At 40.6% G+C, this 27307-nt stretch overlaps 1 protein-coding gene across 1 annotated transcript; it reads left to right on the top strand.

Annotated features, from left to right (window-relative positions):
• Positions 1 to 839: 839 nt before the first annotated feature.
• DENND6A (DENN domain containing 6A) lies at positions 840 to 26977 on the top strand. The gene is made up of 20 exons (XM_082209878.1): positions 840 to 1213; positions 5176 to 5214; positions 5292 to 5334; positions 9159 to 9271; positions 10385 to 10465; positions 11605 to 11710; positions 12037 to 12116; positions 12928 to 12990; positions 14468 to 14523; positions 15372 to 15494; positions 17306 to 17401; positions 18355 to 18449; positions 18987 to 19052; positions 19148 to 19212; positions 19346 to 19435; positions 19665 to 19718; positions 19800 to 19909; positions 20980 to 21082; positions 21714 to 21788; positions 23409 to 26977. The coding sequence occupies exons 1-20, from the start codon at positions 1019 to 1021 to the stop codon at positions 23532 to 23534; spliced, it is 1779 nt and encodes a 592-aa protein (XP_082066004.1). The 5' UTR covers positions 840 to 1018; the 3' UTR covers positions 23535 to 26977.
• Positions 26978 to 27307: the final 330 nt, after the last annotated feature.

The following is a 27307-nucleotide window of genomic DNA, read 5'->3' as shown; positions in this document are numbered from 1 at the left end:
CCCATCCCCATGAGTATTAAAAATTGCACCTTCAAATTGGGGAGGAAAATATATAGGTGTCGATATATATTCAGGATCAATTCCTGCAGATAAAGATGTAATGTATTTTATAAACCACCCAGAAAGCTTAAAGGGTAATAAAAAGCTTTGTTTGCTGTTATTTTGAAAGTTCCTTTGTAAGTTGCTTTGGAAAACCCTTTGAGAACAGAAGAGCAAGGTAGCAAATACCGTACCCTAAATAAACAAATGTGGGTTGCACATGAATTATGCAGTTAGAATTCTGCTTAATGTTCCTGGTTGCAAATATAGAAGAGAACTGTAGTTATTCTGGCTTCATTAAGGCAAAAATCAAAATCGTGTGTGTGTGTGTGTGTGTGTGTGTTTGTCTATAATACCAGAATGGGGAAGAGAAGCCTGCCTCAGTGCATGGGACTGGATCAGATGTCATGACCTTAAAGTGCTTCCCAGCCTTACGCCAACAAAGTTGCCGTTTTAAAGGGCCTTGAGCTAAATATAACCGGAGAAGCGCCTGGAACGCTCTATGGCTGGGTATTCAGGGTGGGGAAAAGGCAGATTTGAAAGTATGCGTAGGAAAACTCCTTCCCCTGAGGGTCTGTAACACCAACCCAGTGAACATAGCATATTCTTTGGGAGGGTTGTTTGTAAAAAAAATTCATTGAAGAAGCTTCCTACGCCCCCTCCAAAGACGGACTAAATACTCTCCCTCCTCCCTGCGGCCGCCAAAGGGCTATTCTCCTCCCCTCTGCTTGTCTCCACCCCTATGATGCTCGTTTGGACTCTTCCACCTCCCTCTTCTCGGTCTGCTGTGGACGTTCCCATAGCGGAGCGGGAGGGGGGGAGGTTAGGGGCGGCCGCGGCCCCAGAGACCCGCGTCACGTGGCCCTCCCTCGGGGTTTCTGGCAGAACCGGCTGCACGGCGGCTTAGGGCGAAAGTGAGGGGGAACCCGGCTGCTGCTCGGGGGCCGGCGGCCGTTTCGGTGCGGCGCCGCCAATCGCCATGTCCCTGCGGAAGCCGGGCGATGGCGGCGGCGGAAGCGCGAGGCGGGCGGGCTCCCCGGAGGGGGCTCGGGAGCTCCCGGAATGCGCGCCGGGCGGGCGCCTGATGCCGCTGCTGCCTTGGGACCGCTTCTCGGCCTGGCTGCACTGCGTGTGCGTGGTGGGCTTCGACCTGGAGCTCGGGCAGGCGGTGGAGGTGAGCGGGAAAGGGACGGGGAAGCCCGCCCGTCCTCCCACCAGGAGAGATGCGGCGGGTTCTGGCTGCAGGTGGGGAGGAGGGCAGGCAAAGGCGGGGCTGGCTCGTTTCCTTTGCCCGGGGGCTGACACGGGTCGTGGGAACGCCGCTCCCCAAGGATGGAGTGGAGACCCTCCCGGCATCTCCCCGGGGCGCTGGGGGTCGGTCGCCAGCTCTTGTGTTTTGCGCCAGGCTGTCTTTGTTGATACAGCGGCTCTTAATCGCTTTTTGGGAGCATTATTCAGGATAATAGTACTGCTGCTTCCCGAGAAGAGGGTGTCTCTATTTCCCCCCCCCCCCCCGTTTGCTGGTCTTGCTCCGCGTAATAACAGTAAAAGCAGACGCGTGTAACGTGTTTTGAAATGTGCGGAGTTTGGGCGGCTCTCCTTTTATCAGCTGCTGTTGCTCTCAAGAGCCTCTACTTTCCTTATCCAAGAGGCTCCGTTGTTTGGAAAGCGGGAAAGGAGGCTGCTTCATTAACGAAAGTGATAGCAAAAGAAATAAAATAAAAAACAGCGCTCTTGTTACAAGTTCCTTCAAGATTGGCTTGTTTGAGAAAAGTAGCTACTGTATTCCGCCCAGATTCCTTTCCCAAGTACCTTTTTAGTCCAAGATTTGTTTTTCATGTATCAAATGTAATATGTGACTGGAGGCAAAATACAAGGTTAATTGTGATATTTGGGTCTTATAATTTTCCTCATCAGTTCTCCAAAAAACTCAGTCATAAAAATTAGATAACTCTAAACCACCCTAACAGCTCTGTGAGGCAAGTTAAGCTTGGGAGACATGGGGTGGACTTCAGCATGTGCAAGCATTGCATCTTTCTGGATGGAATGATCCCGGTGCCTTTTTTCTCATGACCCAGTCAATTTTGGGGCACACAGGAGGAAGAGAAAGGGGAGGCTGTGTTGTGCAAGTGAAGGCCCTTGGGCTTCGACTGATGGGGTGCATTAGGAGAAGCCAGCCGAGGGTGATAAGCCCAAGGCTATACTTCATTGCTGAGGATCATTACACTGTGAGCTTCATTGTAAAGGGCCACTACAGTACAGTTGTCACAGCATCATGGTATATTAGTGTTCGTTCAGTGAGCCTGGGAAGTGTAAAAGCCATATCTGAACTCAAGTGAGGGGCAAGTCTGTTCTGCAATAGTTTTTGTTGGAGTTCGGTTCATATCCAGTGCACATAAGACACTGTCATCTATCTACATGCACCCTGATCTTCAGTTTTCATTGGCCTTCACCAGTTTGGATTAACTAAGGGGGTGATCATTTAACTGTTTATAATCCACACTTTCATAAAATATATCAAGGCAGCTTACAATAAAAAAATAGAATCATAGAATTGTAGAGTTGGAAGGGACCCTGAGGATCATCTAGTCCAACTCCCTGCAGTGCAGGACTATGCAGCTGCCCCATACAGGAAGTAAGCCTGCAACCTTGGTGGTATCAGCGCAGTGCTGTAGCCAGCTGTGCTATCCAGCTACAATAAAGGCAGTCTACAAATATCCATAAAACATAATGAAACGTATCAATAAAACATCAGTAGATACTGGCTGGTTAAAAATAAAAAAAACATATTCTGAAGGCTTGTCTAAAGAGTACAGTTGATAGAAGACTTCTGAAAGAAGGTAGGGACGGATCCTGCCACATCTTTAGAGGTAGGGAGTGTCACAGAGCACATAAAAGACTTAGTTCCTATGTGTGATTTGTGTTTTCTGAACTCCAATCATGTTAAGATATACATAATAGATTACAGCTGGTCCCAAACTTTTTACTCGGGGGGGGGGGAGTATCCTGTAAAATAATGGATTCTATAACTCTAATGTATTTGGAATAGATTAAGTATGATAATCCAGTTTAACAAAATTGTGCGTGTCTTATGATCATAGACCACAGTCCCGAGTTCCAAATCTATTCATGTAGCAGCACCCGCCTGCCCGCCGCAAAATAACTGATTAACTTAGGGCATTTTCATTTGTTTATTTTTTACCTCTTGCTAGCAGCGGCTGAAAGAGAAAGAACCTCCAGTTGTTTGTCTCCTCTTGAGAAAATTAGCGTGCAATGGTCATTGGAGTGTTAAATTTGAATCTAGAAAACCCAAGATGTGTATTCCTGCCCAGCTATGAAGCTCACTATTTAACCTTGAAACAAGTCTATAATAACAGCAAGAAACAACAAAAAGAGTAGCTTTGCAGGTGGTGGACTAGATTGGGTCCCTTCCAACTCTACAATTCTATTATTCTAGTAGTATTGCATATTTAAGAAATCATAAATAACTAAAACGTGATAACTGCATATATGTCTCTCTGGCTCCTTGAAGGAATAGGTGATTCAAATGAACTAAATGAATGCGTTTCACACGTCAGAAATGTAAACCTGTAGCTGTATTCAAAAGTAAGTTTTAGATTCTTCAAACATTTTAAAAATGCACTGTGGCACTTTCCATTTAAATACTGATATCCTTTTAGATCCCTCTGTAGAATTGAAAGCTGACAAATTCCAAAGCAAACACACTTTTAGCCTTAGCTAGCCTATATACATCCGGCACATTATCTTGAACTCCTTAAAATGATAATGTATGGTAAGCAGAGTTGAGGAAGTGGATGACCTCCCCCAACCACTGTGGGCAATTTTGACAGGTGGGTGCAACCACTAACCTGTCAGTTACCTGATATCAGGTGAAGCTTTTTTCTTTGCCTGTGCTGTTTGAAATCAAACCATGTGGGCAAAAGGAACAAATTTTGCACATATTCCTGATCAGCTGATGGTCAGTTCCTGCAAACTCTGCTTCCTTTGCCATTGCACTTTGAAACCACATTTCATGGGCAAAGGCACAATGGTTTGTAGGCACAGAGAGTCAGCTAATCAGGAATGGCTGCAAACCCTGCAATCATTAGGTCTAGGGCAGGTGAGTGTCTAGCTAGGCTCATGGACTGGAAGTTCCCTAGAACTAATGTTAACTAATGAACATCCAAAAGACAAAATGCTTGCAAGCCATTATTCTGATCGGTAAACTGAAATCTTGTAATGCAATATGGTCTTTTTGGTTCAGTTTAGAGTGACTGTCTTTGAAACTATGGAGGTTTGGAATGTACACATTCTCTTTGATGTTAATCCCTTCCTCCATTTCTAGGTTGGTCTAACTGTGATAGCTGAATCAGGCAAAAGGTTAATGGTAACCTCCAAAAAATTATTTATAACTATTATTTTAAATCGGTTTACAAGGCATTTGTAGGATAGCACTAACCATCGTTACCTTCTTTCGAGATCATGGAGAGCTATGGCTTGAGCAACTTGCAAATTAAGGAGGGAAATGGTAAGCGAGAGGGGAGTCTTTGGCACATTCCTGATCCCTAATCTGCAGTTGAGCTATAGCATGTATTATCAGTTGAAAGTATGCTATAATATAAGAAAGATATAAATGGATATAAGTGTAACAGGTTCAGCTCATCTGCACAGAGCTATAAATAGCTGGAAAGAGTTCTTTGTGTTCCAGGTAATACCATGTACCTTGGAAGGTAAGGCATTGTGATTTATTAACAAAAATGGATGATATAAGCAGGAATGAACAGGCCAAAAATGTTTGCAGGGAAATGCATGGAGTTTGTTCCTGATGTTCCCTGGATATCGTTGCTGCCTTTATGTAATGGATTGGATTTTGAATTTTCCAAATGCTGTTTGCAGTGTAAAGTGAAGAGACTGGTCAAGAAAAAAAAATCTATTGGATGTATGCAAACCCTTGCAAAGCTGCTGTGAATAAACCTTGAAATCTCTAGATGGGGGCTACTGTCTATAAGTGCATACCCCACCATTTATGAGAATATGTGGTCACAGATATGCTAGTGCATATAACTTTGCACAATTCGTAATGCTGGTAGATTGCACCATCTTTTTGTCCACCAATGCAAGTTTTATCATTTGCAGGTAATACATCCTCAACATGCAAAACTTACAGATAAAGAGGTGAGTAGAAGTTTTAAAATGCTTTTAAGATGGCGCTTTTCTCCTGCCAAAATGTAACTTCTATTTTTCTCCCCTAGAAAACCAATATTTGCTATTTGTCTTTCCCAGATTCCAATTCAGGTAATTATTTATTAGATATTCATGCTGTACGCATATGAAAAATGAAATGCTTCTGTTAACTGTACTGTTAATACCATTGTCATTCTAATTAATGTTCAATTTTATTAAGTGCATGTGATAGGAAAAAACTAAACACTTATTGTTTGTCCTACATGGAAAATTCAAATCAAGGCTGGCATAGCTGAGGGGTCTGAGTATCTGGCCCTTCAGGGTATCTGCAGGGCTTTGGGTCCTTTGGATTCAAAGTTGCTGTGGCACTACCCCATTTCAGGACTTTCCACTAGCTGCCACCAGCATGTGAACAGCCAGCGGTAGCTCTCTCAATGACGGGGTAAAGCAGCCATCAACATCCTGGGGTGGGGTGGAAGGTTACGATTGCACTGTAGAACTCCGTACTGCTGTTGGCGGGGGGGGGGCAGGACTCCAAAATTAAGCACTTTGAAGTCCCATTGATTTTAAACACTTGCTTAAATGTCTGAATGAAATCAATGGGACTTCAAAGTGCTTAACTTTGACTGGATTACGTCCAGTATGTAGAAGGATTTGCAAGTGTTAAAGTGCTTTTGAGATATGAATTAATTAACGCAGTCTCATGTATAGGTATCAAATACATGTTCAGCTGTGATCTTTCTTTTTGTTAAAAAAAAGTAACAAAGTAAATTCAAGCAAAATAAAACATTTCAAACTGGACGCCCCATGGATAGGATTTGAAAAAATAGCACTCAGTAGTGAACAGCATTTTTCCCCTTTATCACTTTGCAATAGTCTGTGATATTTTCAGTGTGGTTGGTTTTGGGCAATTCCAGACTCCCATTGCATAACTAGGTGCTTATCTACAAGTACATTACAGAAAGCCAGCAACTTACGCACATTTCACTTGTGCACATTCAGCTTTATGGCAATTTTAAAAATGAGAAAAACTGGAAAGGGGGCAAGATTCTGGGAATAATGACTTTGACAATACCACCTGCCATTGCACTCAGTGTGTTTTGACTATACATGATTTTGGCTTTAGGCGCGATCTCCAGAACATAAGCCCTGCGTAAGTTGGGGACTACTGTATATGCTTTTCATGTTGGAACATCAAAAAGAAATAAATTCTTTTAAATTACGAGGTGGTTAAGTTTGGCTGTTTTATTTATTTGTTTTAAAATGTTCATCACCTATATTATACTTGCTTTTTCTTTATGAAAACAGGTATCACCAACCTTAGTCATAATCTCATTGTTGTTCAGAATCAGCACTGTTGATTCAGTTCTCACATTTCTTTTTATGTTTTTGGTTACATAATATACGTATGTCTGGAGGTTCCCTGGGTGTGGTGGTAGGACATGGCAGAGCACGTTGATGGCAAAAGAGTATGGATCTGGAATTCCTAGGTATGAGCAGAAATGGGCCGTGAATCTGGCGGAAACATAGTCCAGCCTGTGCATCAGCCTGCCTCCCCATGCTGTGCTGCCTAATGGACAACCATTCCAACGAATGTGTGCTTTCTATTTTAGAGAGCAATTTGGTATACTACTAGCTACATTTATGCTATTATTTCTTTCTAAGCAAATGGGCTAGAGGCCTATTTTGTCGTTGTTTTTTTCTAAGCTGTTTTTCTTTTCTTTTTATAAAGGAAAGGGTTGAGAGACACTGGCCTGCATAGGTCCTTCCATGATTTTGGCCCTGGCCAAACCAATAATTAACTTTTATAATTTTGTATTTTATTTCACCTTGTGTAATCCTGCACTCCATCACATGGAAAGTTTTCCTCTTTATAGTCTCTAAGCACTGACGTTGCTTTTTGCCTTAGAATTGGATAATCAGTTCCCTGTGATGTAGTAGCCAATTTGTATGATACTGCATTAACAATGTTCTGGGGAATCTTGATCAAATTACATGTAACTCTCCTATTCAATTTATTGTTGAATAGTTCTTTCAAGACACATTATTAGCTACAGCTTTTTATACCAGTACTGCAACAAAAATCAGTTAGTTACAACTTGTGTTTCCCTTTAAAGTTGATTTCCCACCCCAAGAATCAAGGTTCTCTATGATTGCTCTTTAGCAAAACAATAACCTGTTTTGGATCAGCATTTTACTGAAGGAAGAGCCTGGTTTGCTGCTGCTATAATTTCTTAATATTGAGCTAATGTTACAGTTAAATATTAACTGGAGAACCTTAGAGATGGAAATTTGAGTATGAATATGGAATTTTGGGAATCAATTTGTAGTGTAAATAACTGTAACCTTAAATGATGAGCTTTTACCCTTATGTGTACATTTTTGTTGTCCCCGTAGCTTTTTTCTGAATATTAAAAAAATATCAAATGTATTTTTTTAAAAAATGCCTATACACATGCCCCAAAGATTGCCCAGCCCATTGGATAAATAGTTCAAAGTCCAGCTCTTGTACTAAGATAGTGTATATATATCCTTGCAGTTCTTAATCAATATCTTGTTTAGCTTAGCATTATCCCTATATAAACCAGCAAGTACTTAATACTCTTTGTTCTGCTTCTGAAGTGTAGAGCATGGAAAACAGAATGGTCATTATACTGAGCCACTGGCAATAAGAGATGGGAGAAACAATCATGTTTTTTTGTAGAAGTTTAAACAGTTTATCTACTTCTGTTTTATTTGTAATTACTCCATTATGGCATATCTGGTATAGCTCCAGCTCTGGCATATGAGATACAAATTTGTTAGTATTTCCTAAACCTTGTTCGGGTAAAATTTTCCCGTGCCACTTGATCCACAGTTTTAAATTGCATGGATTTAAATATGGTGCTTCCTAGTTGCTGCAGAGAGTGCAAGTTTAGTTGCTTTAACACAGGGGTCAGCAAACTTTTTTGCAAGGGGGCCGGTTTATTGTCCCCCAGTCCTTTTGGTGGGGCGGGCTGAGTGCGCAGGGTGGAGGGGGCTTCCCTCTCTCCCCCAGCCCTCCCCTCCCCCTGCCTACCTTCTCCGCCGCTCTGCCTGCCGTTGGGAGCCAACGCCAGCGCCTCTCCTTTCTGTGCCAGCTTTCCCCAGGTGGGCGGCGAGGCTTCCTATTAAAGCCCAGCTCCTTTCCTCCGCAGGGCAGGGAGAAGCCAGCAAGAGGGAGGGAGGAGGCGCCGGTGCTGTGTGCGTGAGGGAGGGGGGAAATCGTGGAAAAAATGGCAATCACGCTGATCCAAGTGGCAACTCCAGAACCGTCCGCAGGCCAGATCCAGAGGGCAATTGGGCCTGATCCGGTCCGCGGACCTTAGTTTGCCCACCCCTGCTTTAACAGGTAATAATACCGTGGCAGCTCTCTTTAAGCACAGAATGTAAGCCGGGCAATGGGACAGGAAGCCACACCACATTAATACTGCCTGTGGAAACTTTGCAGAACTAAGACAGGAGCTTTATCATGACTCGTTTTCAACTATTCAAACCATTACCCCGTTTTCCTGTGGTTTGGACAGCAATGGTAGGAACTCCAGTACTGTTCAACCTCTAATGCATATTAGTGTAGACAGGCAGGAATGGACCCACTCTTGGTGTATACTAAGCATGTGTATTGTGTGTGCACTCTCGCTTTCTGCCAAGAGAGGAAAGTTAGAATTTGCAAAAACCATAGTATGCTGCTATATTAGTCTAATGGAGAAGCACAGCATCCTGCTTCGGCTGTCCCAGTATGGGTGCTCTCTCTGTCTTTCAAAAGAAAACAGCACAGCTACACCAGACCTTTGTCTTTCTCCTACTGATGCACTCTAGCTGCTGTTAGACCCAAAATGATGGGACATTTCAGTAAATGTATTTATTGATTGTATTTACTTTGTGTGTGTCCCCCCCCCCATTTCCTTTTGGCTTAGGTTGCCTTGGAGACACGCAATTTTGTTTTAGATTTCGACAGTCTTCTAGCAGAAAGCTTTCATGGCATTGTCTACTGGACCAGTTTGACAGAGACCTACCCATTTACTTGAAGGTTGGGAAAGTAGCTTATCTTCACTTGGCCAAACATTATACTGTAGTGCTTTTCTGTAACTGGCAAGCAAGTATTGCGCTGATACTTCATAATGAAATTGTGAGGTCCATTCTGAAACTTGTTCTTCAAGAGGCACAGCTCAGCAAATAGTTGGTGGTGTACTGAGTCATGTAACTTCTAATGATCAACATATTATTTCTGGTGGCATGGAAATATTAACTATTATAGCATATTTAACCTTCCGCAAATACTTCCATCCTTTGGAAATTTGTTTTCAGTGTTCCTATGTACAGTGTTTTCAAATGTTCTGTTTTGGGGAAACCCTTACTTTGTCAGTTTGTCTGCCAAATAATTCCTGATTATTGCAGAGGAGTATCTGTGGTGAACATTCAGTTGTGTATCAGTTGACCATAAAGCAGCAATGGGGAACCTGTGATCCTCCAGACATTGCTGGACTCCAACTCCCGTTATCTCTGAGTATTGGTTATGCTGGCTGGGGCTGAAGGGCCACAGGTTTCCTATACATGCCCTAGAATACATTCAGCACACCCCTATGGTTGCAAAATGCAGAGGGTTCCAGGAACACCAAGTTGTAAACCATTACTGTTTACTATTGGTAACCTATTCCAGCCTTTAAGAGAATTTAAATCTCAGTAGTTTGATGATTAGTGTATTTATTTGAAAGTTTATTTTATTTTAAATATAGTTAGAATCACAGCCCAAGTTAGATGGAGGCATTTTTTATTTCATAGCAGGCTTGCTTTTATTTGCCTCCTTTCTGTGTTCAGATTCCTAGTTATAAAAATATAGCTAAACTATGCAAAGATTTTTTCAACAATCTTGGAAAACATTTGCTTCTAAGTTATAACAATGGATTTTCTTACCTTTCATATTCAGATGAGTTGAAGACTTAAGTATTTTTACAGTGCCATATATAGCATTAAGCAAAATGAAATATGAAAACTGATTCTCTTATGAGAAGGAGGCTTATTCTCATTTTATTTTTGTACATAATTGACTCATCCCTAAAGTTGAAATATTGCTCAGAAAGTATAAAGTATTATGGAATGTATTTGTTTTTTAAAAACAGTAAAGGTTTTGGTTTCTTTACAGAAGGATCCTGCATATTATTATGGTTATGTATATTTCAGACAAGTACAAGACAAAACCTTAAAAAGAGGCTACTTCCAGAAGGTAATCTAGTTTTGGAAAGAAATAAGTTCTGTTGAAATCATATAATGTGTTTAAGAATGAGAGGTGAATGCCTTTAGTCTTGGCTGTTAATTTTCAGACTAAAACTAGCATGCATAAATGCAAAGTAATATATCCAATGTACAGTCTTGGAGATAAGTAAGTAAAGGAATCATTGGATTACAAATTGTGTAGTTGATTCGCTGGATTTACTGTTGACAATCTGGTTTATTTCCATATTTGCTTTTTGGCCCGCCCACCCCTAATGCGGTGAACAACATATTTAATCTCTCCCTTTTTTAGATCTAGTTATGCACAAGTTTCCAAATGCATGTTAGTAGAAAAACCTTGAACCCCCAGGGGGAAACACGGGGCAGGGGGATATTGCAACTTGACATGAGGGACAGTGGCATTGCAAGGGGGAGCCGTGCGCCCTGGGTGCCATGTCTAGGGGGGTGACAAGAAGACACCCCGCAGGCAGAGGATCCTGCCACTGTCCGTGTGGTTTTTGAGTGGCACCAGCGGCAAACCGCTACATACAATGCATGTGCGGTGTTGCACACATGTGCTGTATGTAGCGACGCCGTACATGCGTTGTACATAGTGGTTTGCCGCCGGCGCCGCCCCGAGCACCGTATGGACAGTGGTGGGATCCCTCCGCCACTGCTGCAGCTGCAAGCATAGGATCCCGCTACCATCCATACGGCGCTTGGACGGCGCTGGCAGCAAACTGCTACATACGTCATACGTAGCCACGCCACGCATGCGTCGTACATAGTGGCACAACGCGTGCGCAGCCAGCGGTTTGCCCCACCCCGGGTGTTGGTTAGCCTTTGTTCGCCCCTGATGGGGGATTGGTAAACAGGGAGAGATTAGCACCCATCCTTGCTGATGCTTTGCTCAAAATCACAGTCTTCCCAGTTTGCCCCATGGACCTTCTCCGCATTTAAGACATTGTCACATAATAGGTGCATCGTGTAGGTTAGGAACAATGTTACTGCTTGTAGCAGAATAAAAAATAACAGCTAATTATAGGCATTATAAGTATTTAGTGAGGAACTGATGCTTAATTTATAACTCTAAATACCAGTACTGGCTTGAGGAAAGATTAATTTCAGATTATTTTCTTTCTCCTGTACTAGTCCTTGGTTCTGATAAGCAAGCTGCCTTATAGCCACATTTTTCACACTGTGCTTGGAAAAATTGCACCTGAATATTTTGAAAAAAACGAACCTTTCTTGGAAGCAGGTTGGTAATATTGTTGCAAATTACAGTTAACTGCACATTTGTGCCGTTCTGGGGACCTTTTAAAGTTGCAGTGCACTATGAATATATGACATTCAGATGGGGGGGGGGGGTATGCAGCCGAGAAGATCAGTAGGTTGGAAGGTGTTTATTCATGTGTGGGTTGCCAGTTTGCCCGCTGAGAAGCCATATGGCATAACAGAAGCTGTAGCCTTGGTCAGGGTGGGTTGTTGGTAGGTCTCATAAACCACAAATTTTAAGAGATATTTGTTAAGGGAGGGTTTGTTGTTGTTTTTACATGCAAATCCTATTGCTTTATTATTTTTCAGCTTGTAGCGATATTGATCGATGGCCACCACCAGTCCCAGGAAAAACCTTACATTTGCCTATTATGGGCATTGTAATGAAGGTAATGCTGAGCCTCTTCCCTTCTTGTTTGCTGTATGAATTCATGCTGTGGCTTTGTAACAATGCAATGAACATTTTTCAAAACCGTAATCCCTGTATGTTTGTGTTGATTTTATGCTTCTGAGGTTCACATAATGGGTAGGAGCAGAGGGTGTATTTGAATAGAAGGGATATGTATGAAAATTCTGGTATTCTAGAACTTGAATTTCCCCCATCATATTTAGACTTGTCAGCATGTGTTTCTTTATTCTCCTGAAGCTGGATTATTTCAGTTGGAGTAATTTAAACATGTAATTTACACTGACCTATTGAAATCCATATTACTGAAGAGTATTTATTTAGATCAGGCCTGTAGCTGCACTCATGAAATGGACATTGTGTTAGTATTTACTTAATTTACTTCTGTGTTTTTTAAAATTAACATCTCTGTTATTGCTCTTAAGTAATTAATAGTGGCTTCAGTATGTCTCCCTGTTTGTTCTTTGCATAATTTCTTTGAAGACTTCAGATGTTCACAGGGCTAGTACCCATAGGTTGGAATGTTGAGATTGACGCAATGGTTTTTAGGGAAGAATATTTTAGTTTGTTTGTTACAATGCTACACATTTTTGTGTTTTTATATTGTAAACCACCCTGTGATCCTTGGATGAAGGGTCATATCAAAATTGAATAAAAAACATTAATAATAAATATTTGTACCAATATAATTCTAGCTAAGTATTGCTTTCAGAAGTGGCTGATGCCTCTTAGCCTATTAGGTTATTTGTATTATTCTTAATAATAAATGAAGCATATAATATCTGTTTCCTAAGGTGCGGATTCCTACCTGCCACGACAATCCTGGAACAACCCAAGTATTACAGTCCACACAGCAGGTACTGAATGGTTCACCTGCCACTTAAATACTCCATCAAAACAAGGGGCTGACTTTCAAATGTTATTTCCAGACCTTAAGTATAAGGGAATGTGTGTTCTGTAAATGAGGACTAGCTGTAGAGTTGCAAGTACAAAACTGTAGCGTAGGAATTGGAAAGTGGAAATCTGCACAAACATTTTTTGCAAACATAGATTAGATTCCATAAGCTTTTCTGTCTGTTAAAACTGAAGCATAGTACAGCTTGCCTCCAAGCCCTGTGTCTTAATTTAATCCTTAATACCTTAAGAAGTTATTTGAAGCCCCTTTAAAACATAAAATTCATATATTAACATATCATCCCTCCAGCACAGGCTTGGTCTGTAGACCTTGGTCTGTAGCCAGTGGCTAATTGAGGCCCTCTAAGCCTCCCTATCTGGCTCTTATGACTCTTCCCATACTCCTCCCTGGCCCTGTTGGTTTTCCCCCCCTTGCTCAAAAGTTTCATTGACCTCTGAGAAGGCCTTTGGCAAGCCTGGATGGGAGATACGAGAGATGTGTGCAGGAAGTAGCCTACTTTAGAAAAGTAAGGTGTGCTTTTCTACCATAGCTGTAATGATTTAGAATGAGGGGTGAGTAGTTGAGGTAACCATGTTTGCTGGCAATACCAAATTGTTCAGGGTAGTTAAACCAAAAAGGGATTGTGGAGAGTTCTAGAAGGATCTCTCCAAACTGTGTGGGTAGGCCATAAAATGGCAAATAAAATACAGTGTAAGCAAGTATAAAGTGATGTACACTGGATTTTAAAAATGTTAATTGCACATATATATGCTCATGGAACATATGGAACACCAGTTCATGAAACTGGTGGCGAATGACCAATAACGAAACCCTGGGGTTGTAAGCAGAAAATGTTGACCCAGTGAGCAGCAGTTGTGAAACCCCGTTCAGGGTATCAATTGAAATATTCACTGAGAAAAAAGTAACTCTGAGAATGTTAGTCACTGTAGGCAACAGGCAGAGGAGTCCAACCCCCCTTTACTTCAGATTGGGAGGATGGAATGAGCGGAGGTATCTTTCTGCCCAGCTCTCCTGGCTAAGCCTCCTGCTAGCCACTGAACATTTAGGTGGGAAGTACCAGTGGGAGCCAGCCAAAGCCCCCAAATGGAGTGGGTCTGGGCCAAGCTACCTGCTATCGTGCTCCAGGCTGGCACAATGTTCTTACTGCCTGCCCCATGCCTTCCTCCCAAGCTGCCATGAATGGTAGACTGTGTATGTAGCAGGGTCCCTGATGCTCCATAAAGCCCTGCTGGCTGGGAGTGGGTGGGTAGGTGAGGAAAGCTTAAGACAGCAGCCATAAGAGAGCAGGGCCAATCAAGACTTTTGCGATATACTTAGTAAGAGAGTTCATCATCATTTTAAAAGTAGCACAGTACACCCGGCCTTTTATTGCATGATCTGCTGCTAATTTGACCAAAAGTTTTTTGTTTTGCTTTTAGACAGACACACAGGTCTCCATTGCGTTGCCTACTGTCCATGAAGTTGATCTCTTCAGGTAAAAACTGAAAGGCATATTGGCTTAATCTTTCTGAAATCCTGAAGCTGTCGTACCCCATCAAAGAGAGTTTCAAACACTGTGGGTTTTAATCACTGCCTAGATATTGAGCATAAGCGAGGATATGGATATTGGATGGATATTGAGCATAAGCGAGCCGTTGTTGGTAATCTAGAGCATACAAAAGGAGGGATTGTTTATAAACGTTGTGGCAATTAATTTAACTGTATTATTAATATGCCTACAAATATGTATACACTTACCTGGGAGTAAGTCTCATTTAATCCGGTGGGGCTTATTTCTGAGGAGAGATGTTATGTTGGTGTTCTCAGTCTCTCTGTTGAGTGCATTGAGAACACAGATTTTCATTACTCCTTTAATATAAGCTCTGCCATTTCTCAGGGATACAGTTTGCAAGAGTGTAAAGGGAGAAAGTACTCATATTCTTCTTGCCGCTGGGCCACACTCCTGCAGCCCTGTCCAAATATCTTAGCACCTTTATGCTCTCTTTATAGCAGGTGCAACACAGTGTAATAATTATGTATTTGGCCACCACATAACCTGGCCAAAGCTGGACAGCTGTAGTTGTATGGCCTCTGGCTGTAGATCTATCCACACTTCATATTTGCGGCTTTCCCGTCCCTCACTTTTTACACCCTTCAATAAGCCTCAACAGCCAGGCATATCTAAGACTCTCAAGATGGTTGTGAGCCAAGGTCACATTTTCAGTTGCATGTTTCTCCCCGCCTCTCTTTTTTGCTTTTCTTTTTCTTTGCTCCCGCTCTCTCTGCTATAACTAGAGAGAAAATGGAGAAGAAGAAAAGACTATTCTTGTAAATCTGTTTCAGATGTTTCTCGCCAGTGTTCTTTCACATCCAGATGCTATGGGAGCTCGTGTTGTTAGGGGAACCGCTTGTTGTCATGGCACCATCACCATCGGAGTCTTCAGAAACCGTTTTGGCACTTGTAAGGTAAACATATGGAGGAGTCGAAAAAGCTGCATGACTGTGATCTCACCATGAGTCACAGAATGTGAAGGCTCAAGCAGAATCCTAGGAATGGCTTGGTTTTCATTAAAAATGACAACACCCCTGCGAAACTGAAGAAAAGTTTTGAAAAGCATGCAAAACCGTAATACTTTGGGGGGGGGGTTATTGCTGATAGTCTGAGAAGAGTCTTCGCAGAGCTTCCAGCCTCACCCTCTGCCTTTTTAGTGACCCAGAATGGTTCTTGTTTTCCAAGGCACTTAAAAGAAAACCACAAATTGTGCAAACCCCAAACCTTCAGGAAACACCTGCTACCCTACTTGCACAAGCTGATGTAATTTGCATTATCTTTTAAGCATGGAATGTGGATTAAATAATAATTACAGTGATTTTTTTCTGAGAAGTTAATATTATCAAATGCTACAAAATAATGAGTGATATCCAACATTGTGTGATTGGAAGTGCTGGACTTTCCTCCATGTGTGCCCCCAAAGTGGTGTAGTGGTTAAGAGCGGTAGTCTCATAATCTGGGGAACCGGGTTCGCGTCTCCGCTCCTCCACATGCAGCTGCTGGGTGACCTTGGGCCAGTCACACTTCTGTGAAGTCTCTCAGCCCCACTCACCTCACAGAGTGTTTGTTGTGGGGGAGGAAGGGAAAGGAGAATGTTAGCCGCTTTGAGACTCCTGAAGGGGAGTGAAAGGAGGGATATCAAATCCAAACTCTTCTTCTTGAGCATTCCCCAACCCTCCAGACCAGATTTATGGGGCATTGGAGGTGTCTACATGAGGAAGGAAGTACTGTTGTGCAAGCAGAAATGTGTTCTCCCTGTGGATAGACACAATTGGATGTCAGAAGGACATGGGTTGTGTTTCACCACCAGTATTGGATGGAACTGACCCCATGTACTGGGGCTTAAGCCTCTCTGAAACCAATAGGACAGATTACCATAACTTCAAGTGGTGGAGACTTGGAGTTAATCCCCTAAAAATTTTGTTGATGTCTTTTTAATTTTAAACAAATACCTTTATTTTAAAGTACAGTGGTACCTCTGGTTACGAACTTAATTCATTCCGGAGGTCTGTTCTTAACCTGAGGTGTGCTTTGGCTAATGGGGTCTCCCTCTGGTGCACGATTTCTGCTCACATCCTGGGGCAAAGTTTGCAACCAGGAGCAGCTACTTCTGGGTTAGCGGAGTTCATAACCTGAAGCGTGTGTAACCAGAAGCATGAGTAACCAGAGGTACCACTGTACTTCACTTTAAAATAAGTGAAGTGTATAAAATAAGTGAAGTGTTCGAAGCAGCTTACAAACACTTCGAAAATAGAATCAAATTAATAGCAAGTGGGACTCTGGACAAAATGTTTTAGTGTGGAGAGTTCCTGTTCAGGGTTTCAGCGAACCAGCTGTGCTTTTTTCTTTGACACTCCATTCATCCCTTCCCCCAGCACTCATTTAGTCTGCTGATACTTCTAACTAGTATGCTATTTTAGCCACATAAGGATCTACATTTGGAAAATATGTTCTCTATTAGGATAAGGGTAACAGTTCAGTAGCATGTATTTTGAAAGACAGTAGTAAAATAGCAACAATGTAGCAAAATTTATCTGTAAGAACCCAAGAGAGTTTCCCCCCCCAGTCTAATGGACAATGTCAACACCAAGCTGACATCCCTGGGTAGGGGATGTTCCAAAATCATGGAAAAGACCCTGTCTCCAATTAATAATTTATTGAGTAAATTTATAATAATCTCTCTCTTTCCACTCACACACTTTTCTTCTGTGTGTCTGTTTCACAGCTGTATCTCACCTCTGAAGTACTATAGTGATTTTAGGCCTTATTTTACAATACATGACAGTGAATTCAAAGAATATACCACTCGTACTCAGACCCCGTAAGTAAAATGGATTATACATTTTTGATATTTAGACTCATCATTTAATCATAACTCTTGACTTTAAAGGATCCGTGTAGACTAGGGACCTTAGCCTAGGAAGCTTTAACAAAAGCCCTGCCCTTCAGTTTTCTAACAGTGCAAGCCACAGTCAACTGTTTTAATGGAGTCTCGTGTTGAGAGATGGAAAATAGAAAGCAGCTGATGTTTTGATATATTCCAGTATATAGAGTTTCAACTTGTACTAATACAAATTCTGATTACAGGACTGTCAAGACATCCTCCTAGTCAGAATAAACATTTCTTAAATCTAGTAAGATCCTATATGGTAATAATAGGAAAAATAACACCTAAGAGTGAGAATTGTAAAGGACTCTAGAAATAAATTCTAGGAAAACAGGTTGCCCCTTAACACAATATTGTCAAGAAAGTAATGCCATCCCATAAAAAAGATTCAAGTATTTTTTGTCTTTCTTTTTTAAAAGAAGCATTGTAATTTTACATTATGTCATATTTTCTTGTAGAACATTGTGGACCTGAAGGGGTTTTTTCCCCTTTAGCAGTTTTGTTGATTACTGTTAATAATTGTCAAATGATTGTATATATTTTAAATAAATAAATTTGCAGTTAGGGACCTGCTTTGAAAAGAATATCCTATATGGTATACCAGAATTCCTATGTATGGGTGACATTCAACTAGTTTTACGCAGAGTAGACCTATTGAAATTAATGAAAATTAATTAATTAGTCCTTCCTCTTCCCTCTTGCACCAATGAAAGGAGCTTTCCTCTTCATGGAAAGGCTACTGTAGATCCAAGCCTTAGTCTTCAGTTCATCACGAGGCTAATATTGGTGTTTTCTACAACAGACTATCCAGACTACTTCTCTGTAATGTGGTTACTTTAAATCTATGCAGAGGTTATTGATCTTATTGATAATCTTCCATATTTCAGGCCTTCTGTCATATTAGGAGTGACGAATCCATTTTTTGCTAAAACTCTGCAACACTGGCCACACATCATCCGAATAGGAGATATTAAACTGTCAGGTAATTTTTTTAATTGACTGAAGATTTTTTCTGCAGTGTACAGAGTATTACAAGTTACTGTCTTTCCTCCTTTAGCTTAGTTAAATGTGAACAAAATATGAAATAATAGGGGCATTATTGTTAAGAAGTAGAGAGGTGGTTTCGATTTAATGAAAATCTACAGGCTGGTTTTGCCTCTTCAGTTGACTCAAGTCACTTTATAGATTAGACTTTGCAAAAACTGAACTGGAATAGGTATAAGTAGTGATAGGAAAAAATATGCAAAGTACTATCTTTCATAACGTATTTCCAACTTTTTTGAAATGTGATGAAGTGTACATTTAAACCAACAAAACTCTGCATGAAGCTGAATAAATATGTTTTCATCTATGAAAATATTTTGTAAGCTTGGCTGTTTACAAAATTGTATTAAACTTATGTTTTACATGGTTACACCAAAAGACGTGCAACAACCTCTTGGATGAACATGCCCAGGGCTCTTCAGATCTTAGTATCTGAGTGATTATACTCACAGTGTCTCTTCCTTCATTTTGGCAGGTGAAGTACCAAAGCAGGTGAAAGTGAAAAAGCTAAAGAACTTAAAGACTTTGGATTCTAAGCCTGGTAATGTTTCATCACTATAACCTACTATTTGCAGAATATTGTTATGGGCCAAAACCAGAGGACAATCCCATGGTGGTTGTTTTTCCCCCCCATAGGTGTTTATACATCTTATAAGTCATACTTGAACAGAGATGAAGAAATCATCAAGCAGTTACAAAAGGTAATTTTAGACTTGTAGTTGAACTATATGAATGCACTCATAGTACCAAGTCTGTTAAATATTAGATATCCTTATCAACAGTGTATTGCTATAGCTTGAGGTTCTCCTCGTTTACTGTGATTGCCTTTTTTAGGGAGTACAGCAGAAGCGTCCCGGAGAAGCTCAAAGCATAATCCTTCGTCGTTATTTTTTGGAACTGACCCAGAGCTTCATTATTCCTCTAGTAAGCTGCTATGTCTATGACACTTCTATACTGAACAATGAACATAACCAAGGCTTTGTAATCTAAACCTTTAAGAAGCTAAAATAAAGTTAATAATCTGAAGAGTAGTCACAGTGGGTTCTGAGGCCAGCTTTTGAACAGCCATCAGAAAACGCTTAAGAAATGTAATAATATGGATTTGCCAAACGCAGAGATTCAACATCATTATTTTTGCGTCTATTTGTTCTAGGAACGATACGTAGCAAGCCTGATGCCTCTGCAAAAGAGCATATCACCTTGGAAGGTGAAAATTCATTGATAACCTAAATATTCATTTTGTGAATAGCTGCCAGCTTCTGTGCTTATAGCTGTGTTTCTCTCATAGAGCCCGCCACAGTTGAAGCCATTCAACCAAGAGGAATTTATGAAAACTCTTGAGAAAGCAGGGCCTCAGCTCACCTCTAGATTAAAAGGAGACTGGATAGGACTCTACAGGTAATTCTGTTTTATACCTTGACTATTGCTAAGATTACAGCCTGAGAGACATCCAAATTTCATGTTAAAAATATTTTGGAAGCAGCAAAACAACAACAACAAACAACCCTTGCCTCTAATGCTAATTGAACTACTTTGTAAAATAATGTTATGGTTGTTGCCCCTTTTCTCTTACAGGAATTTATAAATATGTTTAACTTGTTGTTCACATTAGTAGAGTCTTATATATCAGTGGATTTTCATGACTAATTGATCAACAGTTGGCTACCAGGCTAAGTTCAAAGTGTTAGTACTGATGTACAAAGCCTTATGTATTGTTTGTTTGTTTTTAAACTGCTTGTTTTGTGGGAAGCAGTTTATAAATGAAATAATAAAGAAACATTTTTGAGCTGAAGCAAGAAGAATAGTATACAGTATTCCAAGTGTAGTCGCACTATAGATTTGTATAATGACATTATGATAGTGATAGATGCATGATATAGCATGGATTTAATCTTTTTTCCCCAACTGCTGGGTCAACCCCAAGGTGTTGTTGCTGGTAAGTCACCACCATTTCAGAACCCCTGAGCATATACAGTATGTGAAAAAAATTGTTGTAGTGCTGTGCATCATTTTACACTTGTTTTCATTGTGTTACATTTGTTATTTTACCACCCAATTCACTCAGTTTGGAGAGGTCCTTTTGGGGACTCCACTTTCTACATTACTATTATTTATTGAGTTTATATACCACCCTATACCTGGAGGTCTCAGGGAGGTTCACAGAAAACATAACAACATATAAATCAGAATAAAAACAACAACCCAATAACACTCCCCCATTCAGAGAACTGTCCATTTAAACCTACTCTCTGCTGCCTACTTCACCAACACCTGATCCATAAGTGAACCGCTCCTCTTATTCCATAACTGTTAACTCAGGAGTCTTTAGCGAGATACCTTGTTGAAAGCTTTTTGAAAGTACGTTATGTCAACCTCTAGCCATGTGCTTGGCAGAGCAATCTTGTAACTTTGATTTCGGAGTGTCACCTTGTTCCACTAGTAGAACTAATTTCCCCTTTGTCTTAAAGGCATTTTTTGAAATCGTACAACTTTGACGGCTGGTTCAGGACTCGGCGGAAAGAAATGACACAGAAGCTGGAGGCATTGCACTTAGAAGCGCTATGTAATGAGGTCAGGAAAAACTGCTTTGCTTTAAGCTTTTTCTTCCTTGTCTTCTCTGTAGAAATAAAAAGCATAATTTGTCCTTGAAAACCCAATTTAAATGGTATGGCCAGTGAGGGCATTTCCACACTTTTCATTTGCCCTGTGCCTAGAAAGCATGGGCCCCAAGCAGTTTTCCCCTTGCCCTACTCCTTTCCCAGGAAAAACCTACTATTTAGCTCTACATTATGAGCAAACAGCAAGCTGGAGAAAACCCAAATACCTGTTTGCTCCGATGGAGCACTAAGGAGCAGCTTCCCCTGGGGGAAAGTAGTGGAACAAGAGGAAGTGTGGATAAGCCCTGATTAGAGTAGCATTTGTTAATGGCTGGGATCCAAAGGGCTATGCATATTCTCCCTTATGTACATTGGGTCTTTTCAGCTGCTGTCTTCTAACTTGAGTTCTTTGTGCCCTCTGAAATTCTCTCCAAAGTCAAGGGACCCTTGGGAGATCAGCACTGCCTTAGGTACAGGGGCTACCACTCAATAAAGTGGGCATTTAAGACATTTCCTAAAGCTCCAATGATAAAAGTCCCCCCCCCCCATGCTTTCATTGTAAAGAAATTAACTGAATCTGATTTTTGAACATATTCTTCTGATAGGATTTGCTTTTCTGGAGTCAGAAGCATACTGAAGTGGAAACAGTGGATTTAGTTTTGAAATTAAAGGATAAAGTGGTAGGTAGACAAATTGGTGGGTAAATGTATTCAACGTACTGTTCGTCCATTATCAGTGCTTTGTGTTATGTTTCATTCTTACTAGTCTAGTCAAGTATCATCTAGTCCTTCAGAGTTTGAAATCACCAATGAGAGGTTTCCATCTCCCCCACAGACTCATTGCTTAGCTTGTACTTGCCATACTGGACCTGTCCCCAGACCTGCTGGAATGCTCAATCACCTCATTTTTTTAGTACTGTTGTTATTAGGGGGAAGAGTAGTGATTTTAAAGAAGCTTCATTATTTGGCTTCTCTAGGAGAAAGGACAAAGCTACAGAGCAGGATTATCAAGCCTCTCTAAAGGCCCAACATAATTCTTCATCTTTAATCACAAGGATACTCAGGAGACCTCTAGAGCACATTCTCATTCCTATGGGGAGAGCTAGTCTTACTTGACTTCTGCCTTCCTGGGCAATGGAAATAGCTCATAATTAAGATACTACAACCCCATCTGTCGGAAAACATTTAACGTGAATGTTCTTCCTCTTCTTAGCAGTAGAAAACCTGCACAGCAGCCAAAGTGATCTTAGGGAAATCCAGCACACAGCTATCGTTTTCTGTGCATGCTTTCCACTCCTGACCAGAAAAGGGTGGGAGGTAGCAGGTTGAGCACTGATAAGCTGCCTCTGCTGAGTTTCTTGGCTAGATTGGAAGGGTGTGGGTTGCAATAGTCCATATACTAGGTTCATTCTCTCTCTTATTTAGCACTGTTACTCCCTTTTTATTGCTGGCTTTGTCATGTGTCTACTTAAGCCCCCCTTTTTGAGGCAGCTTCCTTGCATTTTCTCCCTGGGCACACTTGTTGCTTTCCAGCAGATCTAAGTAGCCATTCCTTGGGTAGCTTGCATTATAAAGGTACATCACTACTGTACTTCCAACATTTCCCTACCTGCAGCTTTGCTTGAGATTGAAGAAAGTTGCTTGCAGAATATGCTTTCTTGATAGTAAATCCCTCTGGTGGTCGCATGTAGTTACTGAAGAGAACTGCATTTACAAACATTCTTAGAGAATACTTGGTAGTTGTGTTTTCCATTAAATTTTAAATTAAATCTGCTATCACTTCTGTTCAGTGTGAGAGACCAACCAAAGCTTGATTTTAAATAAGAACATTGGAAGTTTCCTTATGTCAAGTCCAACCATTGGTCTGCCTAGCTCAATATTGTGGACACTGAACAGCTGTGGCAACATTTCAGAGGAATCTTTCCCTAACCCTACCTGGACATGCCAGGGATTGAACCTGTGACCTTCTGTATGCAAATTCTCCCTTAAAAATTGGAAGAGTGTTGAAAGCTTATCTGTAAACAAAAAGCAAAATCAACAGATGGCAGCCAAGGGTATGCCCCAAAAGAAGGTTCCAGCTACAGTGAGCTCAGCTTGCATGAATCCTGAATGTACTGAGGCCCTTTTAGTCTCAATTACACATGAGCCACTTTGTGTCTCTTTTTGGATGCTTGCACTAATATTTAGCCAATGTGTGTATTTTCCTGATTCTTCTATCATGCTTGTTTTCATAAATGCTGACTTCTTGTGGATTCTTTTAAGATGACCATGAATTTTTAATTGCAATTTCTGTGGTTATAGGCTGATGGAGAAAACTTACCTGTGAAACCAGGCACTGTGGAAAAGTTACAGATGCACATTGATTCAATTATTCTTGCACTGCCAGAAGATTTACAGGGTATACTCATCAAAACGGGCTCAACGTGACTTACTGGACTTTTCTGCAGCCATATGTACCACATCGCACGTTTGAAAGGTGTAAAGGCACTTGCAAAGAACAGTGGACATGCAAAGGATATGGTACTGGAAACAGACCGTGTTAATACTTAAAACATTATTTTAAGCAGCCCCTTAGGTTCAACTTGAATATGGAAGGAACTGATTTTTTATATATATTTTTTGCATACGTTTAAAATTAAGTGCTCTTACTGAACATCTGCATGCATCTTAAACTTCCACAATGCAGTGCAGACACTGCAGAGCTTCTTAAATGGGTGCTGATCTGCCCAATTGTATTAAACTCAGGGGAAGCAATATTCCTGTTGGTTTCAATGACTATCACACTTAATGGAATAGTTAGTAGCTGTCCAGTGAGTACTTCGTCTTGATATTTTACTTCCTATTAAGATCTCAAATGCTAGTCTACTAAATATTATAATTCAGTTCAGTTATTATAGAGCTGATGGCCAAACGTGAATTCATTTATTCAGTTTATATCCTGCCTTTCCTTCAATGAGCTCAAGGCACGGTATATGATTCCCCACCCTTTTACCCTCACAGCAACCTTTTGAAGTAGACTGCGCTGAAAGATAGTGACTGGTTGAGGGTCAGTGAGAGTCATTGCCGAGTGAACATTTGACCCCAGATCTTTCCAGTCCTAGTCCATTACTAACCACTGGCTCTCACACTGGTTTAACAATTGGGATCATCCCTGTAGTTTTGAACACTCCATTTTCCTTCTGTTGGGTCCATGTATCTTTGCCCCACATTCCTAATTACAATAATTGGAGCCTGCTCTAGTATTTCAACTGGGAAAACTCGGGTTACTGCTTATCATAGTTTGCAGGGTGTATTGATTTTAAATCAAGGCAGTACAAATCCCAGTTTAAATCAGCAAGAAAAAAAGGCTGATTTAAATCATTCTCATGGATAAATCATCTTATTTCCTAAATAATGGTGCAAATCTCACTACTGGGGCCCTCCTAATTTATAACTAAATAAGTATACTGTTTCATTCTTGTAACCAGGCCTTTCATCTTTTGCCTCACTACATATATTTTGTGTGCTTTCCTTCTTCAACCTTTTAAAATATTTGCATGTAGATTCTTTCTTGCACTTGGCACCCATGACAGTTTGTGAGGTTAAGTTTGGGAGTATAGGAAGCTGAACACTGGACAATTGTCTTCTCTCCAGTGTTGCTCCTTTCTGTTTCGCTATGCTTTTGCCAAGCCCTAGCCTCACAGAAACAAACAAAAGTAGCAATCAAAACTGAAATGCCCATGACTGATACAACAGAAGTAACTTGGCAAAGTGTAGGTGGAATGTAAATATTAATATCTAATAAATTATCCAATTAGTTCTTCATACATAGAAAAGCCTCATTTAATTCAATGGATCTGGTACTGTATAGGAATATACAGTATTCAGTTTACAGTGTAACTTTTAGAGCCAACATGCTTATATTGAGGTTATTTAATATTAACCTAGTTGGTATTTTAGACTTCGTATTTACATTTTTAAAACTAAATTTCACATTTGAAAAAAAAACAGGTGGGGAATTGAGCTTTTTAAAAAACAAAACTGAAACTAAACATTGCTTTTTTAATCCACTTTGACTGTCCCCACCCAGGACTGAAACCAGATTCATTCTGAGTTTTGAGGTGGTGTGATTAGAGGTAACCATAGTCTATGCAGTTCAGATATTACAGCAGCTCAAGCTTATTTTAAACTATGGAAAGGAATATGGAAGCCCAGGGAAGAGGAGCACACAGACTTGTGATTTTCCTCCCTCTCACATCAGCTTTGAGACATCTGAATCAAATGACTTGAGATTACAGTGTGTAATAGTGAATTTACTACCTATCAGGTCACAGATATGTTTCTAGAATATAAAACTAGTGGTGCCCCCCCTTAAAAAAAGAAAACAAAATTAAGTGGGTGCTTCTTGTCTAAAGTCTTAAGCTTGCTATCATAAGTCTAAATTTTAAATTGTGGCACAAAGATTAAAATGGCAAAGGTTGATTAACAGAAACTTTGCATAATGGCCATTCCAGAAAATACACATTGAATGTGTTGCGTAGTTTGTTGCACATAGACCAGGCTGCTGAACTAAATGCCTCTTATTTCCTCATGCCCAAGCACGAATGGGGAGACGAGAGTGCCTTGAGTACAGCCACAGCCTTCTTTGTATGGTGGTGGCTAGAGAGAGCTACCTCACCTCCCTGGCCCCAAGTTAGGGCTTTATCTTTTCCAGCACCATTATACATACATGGGGCTGATCATGTGCAAAAGCAGGTCTGTGTGTGTGGGTTCCCCTTGGTGGGTTGGGGTGATGATCATTTACACCAAAGTATGTCAGTTAAATAGCAACAGGAATACTAACTTGCATCAAATCAATGTCCGTCCCGATTTTGTTCAATGCATTAGGTGCTTTGCTATCATGTCATAATACTTAATTTTAACTGCCTTCAAAGAGTGTGGTTATGTAAGAAGAGGCTGATTTTAATCTCCTGTTTCTCTAGGGAAGCCTTTTGTGATTCCCTGCTATAACAATAACCTTCAAGTATTCTGTCCACAGGTAAAAGCAACAGACAAGTGTGGACAAGTATGCTTGGAGAACAAACTTCTGAAGCTGGGAGCCCTTCTGGGTTTGTGGATGCTTCCTGTGTGATTTTAAATTGGGGGTTCAAAAATCTTGAGACCTTTCACAAGTACAGGAGGCTCCCAGCTTCTGGGTAGTACACATTTAGTGCATTTCTCTCCACTCCACTTACTTTTACAGAGAAATAGAATACCTGAAGAGGGTTAATGTATATACTATAAATATATGCATAATGAGCCATTTCTCATTGTAATAAATTATTCTTGCTAGATGCATAACTTTTTTTTTAACACAAGAACATAGGAGTTTGATAACTCTTATGAAATAGGACTTGGAGGAACCTTCCAAGAATGTTATACCAATTCTAACATGTACCAGTATATTGTGGTATGTTACCATTAGGAGCAGAAATGCAACAGCTGGGTCAAGATTTAATGATGATCAATACTCCACCACATTTTATTCATTTATTTCAGGCCCGTTGTAGGAAAAAGACTGCCTTTCTATGACATTTTGTACCATTGTTTAGAGTCTCTAATTTTAGCTATACACTACCCTCTGTATTTTTAAGGAGATGTATTTTTAATATTCACTTACATGAATTCCAAATCAGAAGTTGAGAATAACATGTATAAAAGAGGACTTCAACAATTATGCCACTATTGCATTAATATTTAACTCACTGTTTTGCACAACTAAGTAGCATTTTTAAAATATGACCATTAAATCTTCATTAACTGAAGCATTGCATAGTATATTGGAACTAGCTACATTAGCTTATTTTATAAATGTATTTTTTTAAGGCAAATAAATTTCACTTTTACAGAAACTTTGTCCGTGTTTATTCAGTAAACCACATGAAATAAAAACATGTATCCAGTGGAATTCTTACTATGAAGAACTTCGTTCTTGCTTATAATTCTGCAGCTGAAATCCTATGCAGAACCGTGTGGGACTTTTGACACTAGACTTGGGGAAGCTAGCATTGGGTCAAAGTGCATGCTACTTATCAGCAGCAACTGCCTCGAGTCTTGTGCTGCTTCCCCAGCTTTGCCTGTCCCTTCTTGCCTTCTTTGTGGACCATACCAGAGACAGACGGTATCCACTTGGTGGTGCTCCATTGGCAGATGGAGACTGTAATACTTCTGAATACCAGTTG

This window comes from Podarcis vaucheri (assembly GCF_965113315.1).
Source record: "Podarcis vaucheri genome assembly, chromosome: 2".
NCBI lineage: Eukaryota > Metazoa > Chordata > Lepidosauria > Squamata > Lacertidae > Podarcis > Podarcis vaucheri.
Note: the sequence above shows the minus strand (reverse complement) of the source record. Positions and strands in the feature narration are given on the sequence as shown.